The 12825-nt window shown below is 39.1% G+C and overlaps 1 protein-coding gene across 6 annotated transcripts in view; it reads left to right on the forward strand.

The window, feature by feature from the left end:
• csmd3b (CUB and Sushi multiple domains 3b) overlaps positions 1 to 12825 on the forward strand; it is a 919486-nt gene that overhangs the window by 208843 nt on the left and 697818 nt on the right. For all 6 annotated transcript variants that reach the window (XM_064348440.1, XM_064348441.1, XM_064348442.1 and 3 more), the window contains exons 3-4: positions 3495 to 3607; positions 4927 to 5121. In XM_064348440.1, coding sequence (XP_064204510.1) covers positions 3495 to 3607; positions 4927 to 5121 — 308 coding nt within the window. The remainder of the gene's footprint in view (positions 1 to 3494; positions 3608 to 4926; positions 5122 to 12825) is intronic.

Below are 12825 nucleotides of genomic sequence, written 5' to 3' on the forward strand. Positions count from 1 at the left end.
TGTGGATTATGGCTAGCGTTGTGTGAATTTGTACAGTCTGATGAGCGTGTACCGTTTAGCAGTTTCGGTTTGCTATATATGTAAAACAGTGGCTGTGACAAAGGGTGTGGTGGCGTAAGTGTAAACGCATCAGAAACGGAGGTGAAATATGGCCAGTGTATGTACTCATGGATTTGACGGCCATCCAACGAGCCTTGATTGACAAAAGAATCAGCAAGCCCGTAGAATTAGAACTCCCTAGGTCGCAACTTGTGTAGCCTTCTGCCCTGCTCCATTGTCTGTTATTTTGTGGAGGTGCACTTTTAGTGTTTGTAAGGTTTATAAGGCATTTTGATAGGCTTATCTGCAGGTAGGAACCCTCTTCACTGTTTTGCTAAGCTAGAACCGGAAAACTTGATAGTGCAGAATAGGAGCAGACGCATATGTCCCAGCAGGCTTTGCATATGAGAAAAACAACAGTGTGAGAGAAATTAGGACGAAATGATGAAATTGCGTAGTTGAAACAATATGTTTTTAGCAGAATGGGCATGTAGGTGAAGGTTGACATGATCACAGACTATAGTGCGGAGTAAATAAAGTGACCATGAGCGAGCTTAGTTTCCTTATGAAATGGTATATATAATAGTCGGTATAAAGCATCAACTGTTAAAGTGGAGGGTTAAGTAACGTGTGAAATCTATTGCACTGATGTGATTTTCTCATGTTCAGTACTAGTAGTTATAATTGAGTGAGTCATGATTTTAAATGTAATGTTTTAATGGGGAGTTGCAGAACGTACATACGTAGTAATTGTTTATTTGTGGCTAGATAGAGAACAGGGCGAGGTAACATAAATGTAGAAAAGTGGCGTTTGCTGATAAGAAGGTTTTGTATGGTAGCCAAGTGAAGAAATATAGTTAGTAGAAATGGCAGAGTGGTGAACTGGTGTAACTTTTTAATAAAATGAATACATTTGCCATCATGAAATGCATATGGGTGGCTGTGAGTGAGTTTTGGTAAAGAAAATATAAAAGCGTAAGAAAACGTTAGTGTAAAAGAGGAAATGATCTGCCTGAGGGCGAGGCGGGATTCAATCCTTCAACCGGAGGTTTACCAGTCTGTGACTTTGTTAGTGTAGCACCATGACATAGCTATGCAATGCGTGAAATATAACACAGGCCAGTAAGCACAGAAGAGCTCCCGTTGAATCCATATGGCTTTGCAATATTGTAGCCGGTTAATAACTGAATGTGCAGACGGTACGTCATAATGCAGTGTATACGTTCGGTGAATGGCGGGTAGATATGGTGCAAAAGCAATAATAGAGAAGTAGTAGACAATTATTAGTGAGGGTAAAAGCAGGTTAAAGCAACGTGTTCCTAGTTGGGCTTGAACCTAGGACCCCGTGTTCACAAGACTGTAACCTTCTAGGCCCACTAGGCCACAGCAGACTAGCTGTTTAAACTAGAAATGTTTCAGAGTGAAAAGGTATGGGTGTTTTGCGTGTGTATGCGAGTTTTTGATTGGGTCTTGTAGGTGAAGATTTGGCTGGAGTCGGTAAAATGTCCAATGGGGAGACGTGTTGTTAGTGGGATAGGCGGCAGGAAAAATAAGAAGAAGAAGAAGAAGAAGGAGAAAACGCAAAATCCCCTTAGTTTGGGGCTTTATTGTGTGGACATGTGAAGTTGTTTATGAATTCTGTCTGTTGAAATGGGGTGAGAATGTACAGAGTTTAAGGGCTGAGTGTCTGTGGCTGTTGTGGTTATTTCTGTGGGGAACCCTGAAAAGTGCAATTTGCCATGCAAAATGTCCTGCGCGCCGTGGGCTATGCATGGCAAATTGTGGTCACTCACTCACGGACAACCTTTGAGTGACGTCTTGTGAGTAAAAAGTACAAAGACCAGGTTCTTTGATTTGTTTTAACAGTTTTTTGGACAACAATGGAGTTTTCTGACTACCAGGATATCTGCCGTTGGCTAGATGGATTATACTAGTTGGCAGGATAAATTCATTGTAGGTTTTGGTTGTTTCAAAGGGTATATAAGGAAAATATTAAATTACACCAGCCTTATCCTTTAACAACATGGATCGCTGTGCTCAACCCGGTTTCAGACATGAATCTCTTCGACACAGCTGATAGAACACAGTGGGAAGAAGTGATTTATTTATTTTCTTGAGACTGACTGTTACGACCCCAGACATAAGTTTGTGTTCACATACACACTTTTGTGTATTTCTTCATTCCGGTTGTTCTAATTGGTCGTTTCCATATCCGGTTGCATGGCTTGAAAAAGCCGTCATTTGCCACCTACCATGGAAGACTAGCTGTTCGAAATTGTGGTTTGTGTGTTGTGTATAGTGATTGCTTCATTTTACTTTACGTATTTGACCCTATCTTTGTTTGACTCGATTTCTGTCTAGCCCATCTGGTTTGTTTGCTGATTTGATGTTGTGTATGACCATCGTCTCATTTCCTTCGACTCTGATTCTTGCCCTAGCCCTTCTAGTTTGTTTGCCCTGTGAGTTTGTGTTTCTGACTACTCGCTCTCGTATTCGATTCCGATTCTCGCCTAGCCCCTCTGCTTTGTTTGCTGATTGGATTTAAGGTTTGACCGTACGCTCATTTTTTACTTCGACTCACGTTTTGCCCTCTGCTCCCCATATAGTGCGCTGGTCAGTTTGTGTGTTCCCAGCTGGCATAAAAATCCCTCCATCGGGACATTAATTTGTTATTTTGCTTTGTTATTTTTTGTTTATTGTTTTTGAAGCTATTCTGGGTGGAGATCTAGCACTCCATAGGGGGTACACTATTCTGGCTTTTAGTTTCCAACTATCAGCTAACTGTTCAGCGAAGTTCAGCGTTAAAAGCCGCTCCGTGCCCAGTAACCTTCGAAGACTAGCCAGCATTGCTGTACGTTTCCTAACCAATTTCCCTTATCATTCACTCTGTTACGGTCTGACCCTAGAAAATTGTCGCTGTTCTCAACCCAGTTTCAGACATGAATCTCCATAACACAGCTGATGGAACACATTGGGAAGAAGTGATAGTGAATTTACCATCTGAGACTGACAAAGGAGGAACCCCCATTGGGTCAGATAGTGTGGAGTGAGCAAATGCAATGTTTATTCTTCATTATTATTCTATTGAATTTTTAGATCATGCACTCTCATGTTTACGTCCACACTCTCCCTTACACTCTCTAATTTACATCTCTCTTCAGTGCAGTAGCCTATTATACATAATATGTTTTACTCGCAACTGCACTATTTATACCACTAACTGCTATATTTATACCAATAACTTCTGTATTTATATTGTATTTATACTGTATCAGCAGAGGTGGGTAACCCGGCTTCAAAGAGTAAAAAGACTGACCATGTATTTGCTCCACCACCATGCACTAAACCAGCCCCCCCCCCCCCCTCCTTACCATGTTTGTCTTATATGATGAAGTGTTTCATAGAAAAAATGTGTTTTGAGATTCTGACTTAACCATTGTCTTGTTTTTTCATAGGTTAACAGGATTCCAAATCCCTCCACCTGTCATGAGCACAGGATCTGTCTTTTCACTGCGCCTCACCAGTGACTTTGCTGTGAGTGCACATGGATTTAAGCTTTATTATGAAGGTAAGAGATGTTCTGGCAAAGACCAAAAAACTGTTCTTTATATAATACTTATGGACAGCATATACACCAATCAGCCACAACATTAATACCACCTACCTAATATTGTGTAGGTCCCCCTCGTGCTGCCAAAACAGCTCTGGCCCGTCGAGGCATGGACTCCACCTCTGAAGGTGTCCTCTGGTATATTTGGATTTCTGTATATATTTGTATCTACTGTAAATTTGTATCTGATTGTGTTACTTTGTTGTCTTTGATGCTGCAACAGTGCAAATTCCCCCCGGGATCAATAAAGTACACTACTACTACTACTACTACTACTAATACTACTTATTACATCATTGGTTTTTATTACATAAAAAATTTGAAATGGATTATATTATTGTGAGTTATTACATTATTGCCAGTTTATTACATTATTAATTGCTACAGGGCTATAAATAGCTAAGATATTGTTAGAGGGTGAATTATTTCCACATGATTTTAAAATCTCTCGATGGGTCAGAGCTGTTTTGGCAGCACGAGGGGGACCTACACAATATTAGGCAGGTAGTTTTAATGTTGTGGCTGATCGGTGTATATTTCAATTTCCAGCACTAAAGGAACTGTGTTCTATAAATTGGAGGGACGACAAGCATGCACTAAATTGCAAATGTCTGGAGGCATTTTGTTAGCCTTTACCTTACATAAATTGTGATATATGGTAATTCTAATAAGTTCTGTCAATACTCCTTACCTGTAGTCGGCGCTCTCCACCTAGAGATGGGTTTGGGGATATGACCTGTAACATACAAAAAACAACAGAGTTCAATAAACGTAATGGTCACCTTAACCTAGTGCTTAACCTAGAGTTATTAAAAATTATCACTACGCATCAGTATCAGTCCATACAACGATTACATGGTGTCAGTTCACATGAGTCCTACCATATCCTGAACTGGATTTCAGGCATTTGTTTTTCAGCTGCTTGGTTTCACTGCTTGACTCCCTGGCTTAAGCCCCACAGAATGTTATCGAATAAAATGTTTATGCTCCTAGCAGGAGTAGAATATTACCCACAGCTGTGTTCTCTTGAAAACCAATGTCTTTAAAATATTATGGATAACAGCAAACCTTTTTTACTTTAGCAGAAGCGGGTATTGGGGCTGTATTGGGGCTGTAGCTCAAACCCTGCTCCCAGTCAGCACCAAAAGCAGTCTGTTTTCCTTTGTGGGTCTGATAAGGGGTATACTTCTGTAAACCACCCTGCATCACAATGTAATTCAAAGCAGGGTAATATAATGGTATAGTAAGGCAGTAATGGTTCCTCATCATCCTCTCAGAGTTGCAGAGCAGTTCTTGTGGAAATCCAGGAGTCCCCCCAAAAGGCATCCTGTACGGGACACGCTTCAATGTGGGGGACAAAATCCGGTACAGCTGTGTGACAGGCTACGTCCTGGATGGGCACCCGCAACTCACCTGCGTCACCAACACTGGCAATGCAGCTGTGTGGGACTTCCCTGTCCCCATCTGTAGAGGTGAGTACCCACTGACATCATCTTTTTGAGGCAATGAGAGAGAGGCTGTGTGGTGACAGGATGTGAGTGTGTGTCTGGGTAATACCAATGTTGTGCGGGACTGTGAGGAGTTTTGTGTGCAGTGCAAATATGTTTTTGAATGTTTGTAAGATGTGAAATTAAATAAATTCAAAAATGCACTGAAAAGTTTTTATCTTCCATTTTTCATTTTTGATGATATTCAGTTATGAGTAATTATGTCATTTGGAGAGCACAAAAGTTGTTCATTTTAAACAGAAGGAAAGATTTCGTGCTTTAAGCATATTTTAATTATTAAACTTAAATTATATTTTGCTGGTTTACTTTTTGTGTACAGAAAGTAACAATTTTTGTTTTGTTTGAGTTCCTCAACAGTGATACAAAATATAATAAGCAAAGAGCATAGAGCAAGAACCACAATGTCCTTGCTTTAAACATCAAGATTTATTATCCTGGGTTCTGGACAATTATAGTGTGCATTATCCATTTTTAAATAAGGCTTTCTCATTTATAGTATTAGTTTTGGGAATATGCATTTAATAATGACGGCAACTATATCATGTATACATGTTTCTGTGTTGAACAAAGGTAACATAAATTCTTCAGCCAAAATCAATTGAGTAATTAGACTATTCTCAATGCAGAACATTCATTCTTGGGTTTATCTTTTATCTACATCTATTGTCTATATTTATATCTATTATATCTTATCTTTCTACTCCAAGTTAACGTAAGGGGTTAACATACCCACAGTTGTTCAATCATGATTTTTTTGGTAGGCTACAACTTGTACTCCTGAAAGAGGAGGGGGTGAGAGGAAAGAGAAGAGATAAGAGATAGACACCATGCTTTGTTGACAATTTTATCTGAGAGAAAATCTGCCCTGTTGGAAAGAGTCGCCATAAATGTCACACTTGATGAATTTAAAATGGTCCATAACTTAATGTGGCTTCTGTAGCCATTTCAGGTTTGTACACGTGCAAATCTATATCATATATCACTTCCCAAAGGAACAGAGCTATGTGATAACCTATACAGGAAATATATATATATATATATATATATATATATATATATATATATATATATATATTACATTACATTACATTACAGGCATTTAGCAGACGCTCTTATCCAGAGCGACTTACACAACTTTTTTACATAGCATATATATATATATATATATATATTTTTTTTTACTTTTTTGAAAAAAATATATACATATGTGTTCTGGAAATAATTTTCTGATAAAAGGCTTCATTTTTATTGACTATAAATAAAATCATACATCATTTTTAAAAGTTAGTTGTTCTTGAAAAGTTACTATGGTTTTCAGACTGTATTCTAGTAGGAATTGGATGCTAAGTGACCAAAAAAACATGATGTCCCCATCTGCATAAATTTAGTTTGTGGTTACATTTGTTACTTTTGCATGTGTTTCTTCGTTCCGGTCGTCATCTGATTGGTTGTTTCCGTATCCGGTTGCTCGGCTTGAAAAAGCCAGTTTACCGCCTACTGGCGGAGACTAGCCCTTCGAACTCGTGGTTGGTGTGGTGTGTTTAGTCATTGCTTCGTTTGACTTTGCATATTTGTCCTTATCTTTGTTTGACTCTGATTCTCCGTTTTTCTGACCATTCTCTCCCATATTCCATTCTGATTCTCGCCTATCCCCTCTGCTTTGTTTGCTGATTGGATTTTGTGTTTGACCGTACACTCGTTTTTGACTTCGACCCACGTTCTGCCCCCTGATCATCGTATAGTGCTCAGGTTAGTTAGTGTGTTCCCCCCTGGACTAAAAATCCATCGGGCCATAAGTTTGTTATTTTGCTTTGTTATTTTTCCTTTATTGTTTTTGAAGCTACTCTGGGTGGAGATCTAGTGTAGGGGGTACGCTATTCAGGCTTTTAGTTTCCGACTATCAGCTTACTGTCCGAAGTTCAGCATTCAAAGTCTCCCTGTGCCCAGTAATCTTCAAAGACTAGGCAGCATTCAGTTAGATTTGGATAGGCAGATAGGGACCAGAGTTACTGATCAGTTCGCAGTATGTTTCCCTACCCATTTCCCATATTCACCCTGTTAGGGACTGACCCTAGACTAGGTCATAACATACAGTTATGCCGCCAATTAACATGTTTTTTTCTTTTTGATGATACATGTTTACAGAAAACCATCTATAGAGAAAAGGAGAGGGCTGGTACCCATGAGGTTATGGAGAGGGCTTCAAATTGGAGATTAGGAACACTAGATGGTGTTGATTATTAAAGAAATTAATTTTATTCATCAATGTGTTTGACTTTTTAAGTTAGTTCAGTATTTTATGTTTAATGTGTTCAGCTAATTTACTTGCTGTGTTTATACAGTCTTATCTTCTGGATGCTCCAAGTGATCAATGGAAAATAAAAAGCCACCAGGTCACAACCATTTCTAAAAAAGCACACACCAGAGCAGTCTGTGTGGTTGGCTATTTGCTTTGTAGAAGCTTACCCGGCTGTTACGAAGTTACGAAGTTGCTTGTGTTTCAATGTTTACATAAAGTCTTTTTTCATGAATAAAGACTGATGCTTCATAATCTGAGGATGTGGCTGGCCTCATGTTCCCACTGGAAATGTTTTTCCTTGATTAGCATTAGTATGTTCCAAAAACCTTTGCATGCAGATTACAGGGTGTTTTTCATTAACTGTCACAATAATTCTGCACCCGTTACAATCATATCGACTAGGTGGTGTGAATGTATTATTGGTTTGGTTATTGTATCCAACTCAATTAGGTTATGAATATAATTGAAACAGCTAATGACTACTGACATGTCAAAGCAGTTTGAAGTAAAATCTCATGGTGCTAGGCTAAATATTTTCTGCTTCAAAATTCATTCATTTTCCACAATAATATTTACACAATATGAAAGTCAACTTCATATTTTACCAAATTTTATTTTATTTTACCAAAAACAGGCCAAAAGTTGAGTTTTTCACATTAAATCTGGTTTCCACACAAATTCCTCACCATTGCGATTTCCAGCTGAAAATGACAGAACAGTCTCCAAAACAAAACCATATTTCCATTCTTCTTAATTACCAATAATTTGCTTTGAATTAACATCCATAAAAGGATATTTTTTATTATTCTGAAAATGGTCAAAGCCCATTTGCATATATGTGATGTGTCCAATTGTAATCTTTTCATATACTTCATAAAGTAGTATTATCATTATTAAAAGAGTTTTCTTCAAATACAAGGACAGTTTTGCAATGTGTATGTGGTTCACATGTAACTACTTTTTGGCTGATTTGTAACATGACTAGTGGCATTCAATCAAGTGATAGCCCAAAATCCATTTTCTAAATATCATGTGTAACTCAATGAACTCAACAGTAAACGTACAGTAGAGTACAGGAGCAAAATATAACTGTTATTATATATTTTGGCTTTAAATTTTGGTTGTATTTTGTCCTGAATTATAAATAAAATATTAGCTAGTACTAGGGTTCCATCAGTTATTGCTATTTAGCAAAATTTATTATAACCGGTTTGATTCTGCACCCAGTAGTTCTTTTTCATGTTATTAAATACGCTAAATGTTGAAAGTGCATAATTTTTACTCCCCGGTTTCTGTTGCTAGTGGTCCAGAACCACCTGTAGCGTTTTAAGTTGTGGTCTTAGTGTCTACATCTCAGCAGTAACTTACTGTAGACACAGGGTGAGAGAGGGTGATAGTTAGGGGGTAAAAATGTGGCCAAAGCTGTGTGAGGGTTGCAGGATGTTTGCGCTCCTGGAAAGCGATTTCCAAGGGGAGTTTGCCTGCCACTGTTGCTGACTGGTTGAGCACCTCGAGCAAAGCTCTCGATCTCGAGGGCCAGCTTGTTGGACTTCACAGTTCTCAATTGGTAGAGTTCCAGAGCCGGCAGGGAGAGACAGTTGGGTGACAGTAGGGTGCAAGTGCAGTAAAGGGCCCTATACAGCACCAAGAGTTTGGCACCCTTCTGGGTTTCTCAGAGAAATAACTACAATGACCAGACTCTCAGCCCTTAAAAACATTAATTTCTGTACCTTCTGACCTCATGTCCACAGACAGAATTCACAAACAACTTCACACGTCCACTTAATAAAGCCCCAAACTTCAGTTTTTTTCATTTTTTTTTTCATTACCTACCAAATGGATAGTTTTAGTGGCCTTCTGTCCATACTTTCATCTATTAAGAGCCTATTGACTCACCTCAATCTTTAATTGAATCAGTATATTTTTTAACCTCTCTTTATGTTTTTTGTTTGTTTGTTATTTAGAGCCATGTTGGCATCTAAGGCCATTTCATGGCGAGAACATGGTAATGATAAATTTCAATATATAGAAAGTAGAAATCGATCAATAGAAAAACAGATAATTAAATAAAACCTATATAAGATGTTTCAAATGTACTTGTGATAACAGCTCTAAAATTCTTTCAGGGGACACCTTGTGAAAAACATCTTTCATGGAACGTCCTGAATAAAACCGTTGTCTTGTGGTATTAAAGGCAGGGCAGTTCAGTAAAACGTGCTTGATAGTCAAGGGAATGCTGCAGGAGTCGCATAATGGTGGTTCTTCACCCTTTAATAAAAAGGCACTGGTAAGTCTTGAGTGACCTATCCGACACCTTGTAAAAACAATTTGGTCCCATCGGCTTTTAAAAGAAAACACAAGTCTCTTTCCAATTTCTGGGTTAATTTCATGCAGTTTGTTACCTTCGCACTGGTCCCATTCCGCCTGCCACTTGTTTATGATGTAAGCATCTAAGCAAGGTCTGAGGTCTGATGGTGGTAGCAAACATTCCCTGACTCTTGTTGTTTGGGCCTCCTTTGCAGCAATGTCAGCTTGTTCATTTCCATAGATACCAGAATGACCTGGTACCAAACAAAAATGATGCTGTAGTTCTGTTTATGTAAAACATATATTTTAGCTAAAATCTGAACTATTATGGGGTGGTCTGTTTTCAAAGATTACAGTGCTTGGAGGCATGATTTAGAGTCTGTAAAAATAAAAAAGTCCCGTTGTTTTGCATGTTCAATGTGTTCCAGAGCTAAAAGCAAAGCGTGGGCCTCTGTTGTAAAAATTGAACTTTGTTCTGGAATGTGGATGCCATAACGTTGGTGTCCAATCACAGCTGCAGCAGAAACGGAATTGTCCATTTTCGATCCATCTGTGTATGGTGTGTGAAATGACTTCTCATATCACAAACTTGTTGCTGGTATACATTGGGGTGAGTTACTGACTTTTTGTTATGCCTCAAATCTAAGTTGGGATTTCTTAGATCCCAGGGGGGAATGAAACAAAAATATGTCTGGGTCAAGGATTAGGATGGGTTAGGATTAATGTCCAAATGTTCTAAATGGGGTTTGATGTGCAGCCCAAAAGGGCGAATATACTTGGGTCTGGCCTCGTACAAGGGTGAATACTGGGGGTGGAAAACTGGAGAGTAGGCTGGGTTGCATTTGTTGGTCTTCAGCTTGACTGCGTACTGAAGAGCTAGTTTCAAGCGCCTGTTGTTAAGTGTTGGATTCTGCATACAGGCTCTGAACAGGAGAAGTCCTGAAGGCCCCCAACGCATGTCGTAATCCTTGATTATGTACGGTGTCCAGCATCTGAATATACAACTTTCTAGTGGAGCCATAAACTATGCTCCAATAGTCTAATCCGGATCGTACCAGTGCTCTGTACAGGCGTAGAAATACTGTACAGTCTGCACCCCATTTTGTTTTTGCCAGCACCTTTATAATGACCAAAGCTTTAAGACATCTGTTCTTCAAGGATTTCATGTGTGGAATAAAAGACAGTTTGTGGTCAAAAATAAGTCCCAAGAACCTAGTCTCCTTTACAATTTTAATGGGGCCACCATCCATGAACAGCTCTGGGTTGTGATGTAAGGACCGTAGCAGGCAAAAGTGTATGCATTGTATGATTGTATGTATGATTGTTTTTGTTTTAGAGAACTTGAATCCATTTGTAACTGACCATGCTTGGATCATATTTATGCATAATTGCAACTGTCTTTCAATGGTATTCATGCTTTTCTCCTTGTAGCAGATGCAGAGGTCATCAACATAGAGACTACACGATATATTAGATCCAATTACTTTTACAATACTATTGATCTTAACACTAAAAAGAGTAACAGAGAGAACGCTTCCTTGAGGGACTCCTAGTTCTTGCGTGTGCAAGTTCGACAGAGTAGTTCCTATCCTGACTTGAAAATGTCTATTAGATAAAAAATGTGAAATAAAAATTGCCAGACGTCCCCTGAAGCCCATTTGATACAGATCTTTCAAAATCTCCAGGTTGTATCGTATGCTTTTTCTAGATCAAAGAAGACAGCTACCGCATGTTCTTTTTTAATAAAGGCGCCACACACATATGATTCCAGTCCAATAAGATGATCTAGGATACTCCGTCCTCGTCTGAATCCTCACTGGGAGTCACTTATCCGATGATCGGCTTCAAGTTTCCAGACAAGACGATCATTAACCATCCTCTCCATGGTTTTACATAGGCAGCTGCTCAGAGCTATTGGGCGGTAATTGTTTGGATCATTGTGGTCCTTGCCTGGTTTAGGTATGGGTATAACTGTTGCTTCTTGCCAGGAGGGTGGTATCTTTCCTGAAGTCCAGACAGTGTAGAAATTTTTCAACAAAACAGACAGAACATTATGAGGTAGGTGCTTTAAAAATTGATAGTGAATTTTATCTGGCCCAACAGCAGTATCATGGGACCTTTTTAAAGAGTTCAGGAGTTCTTCCATAGTGAAGAGCAGTTTGTAGGGTTCCGTATTATCAGAGCAGAAATTAAGTTGTTGGTTTTCTTGCTGCGCTCGTATCGCTTGGAACTCAGGAAGACAATGCTTTATTGAGGAGTTCTTTTCGAATGTCTCTGCAAGCTTATTTGCTATTTCATGTTTTGTAGTTAGTAGAGTGCCCTGGTGTTTAATGTGCTGAATTTGTCGTCCACCTCCCTTACCCTTCATCTTACGGATCATGTTACAGACCCTCTTTGTTGGTGTGCTTGATGTTAAGCTTGATACAAATCACTGCCAGCTTTGTCACTTTGTTTCATGGATGACTCTGCGTGCCTGTGCCCGGCATATTTTTAATTTGATTAGGTTCTCTGTGGTTGGATGCTTTTTGAAAACTCTTTCCGCCTTTTTACAGTTGTCGTCAAACCATGGATTGGGTCTGCAGTGTGGCTTTGTTGATGTCTTTGGGACAGTTTCATCTACTGCTGATATTAAAATATCCGTAAATCTCTTTATCGGATACTGTTTTCTTGTGGTTCTATGGCAAACTTCTCAGAACAAAGAGTCTGAAAGGAGTTCCAATTGGCTTTTTTAAGTTGCCATCTTTGCGTCCTTTGTATGTCTGTTTCTACAGAAGTTAAAATCAGGGGGAAGTGGTCACTCCCACATCCCAGACCTGCCAGGTGAAGCCAAGCAGCAGTTCAGGCTCACATATAGTTAGATCAATAGCGGAATAAGTTCCATGTCCTGGGTGCAGATACGTATTAGAGCCATCATTAAACAAGCACAAGGCGTTGTTACTAATAAAGTCCTCTATCCTCTTGCCCTTAGCATTAGAATCACTGCCTCCCCATAATGGATTATGGCTGTTGAAGGATATATGGAGATGGCAACTGACCGACAAGATTATCTAGGTCTTGTAGTG

This window comes from Anguilla rostrata, chromosome 8 (assembly GCF_018555375.3).
Source record: "Anguilla rostrata isolate EN2019 chromosome 8, ASM1855537v3, whole genome shotgun sequence".
Taxonomy (NCBI): Eukaryota; Metazoa; Chordata; class Actinopteri; order Anguilliformes; family Anguillidae; genus Anguilla; species Anguilla rostrata.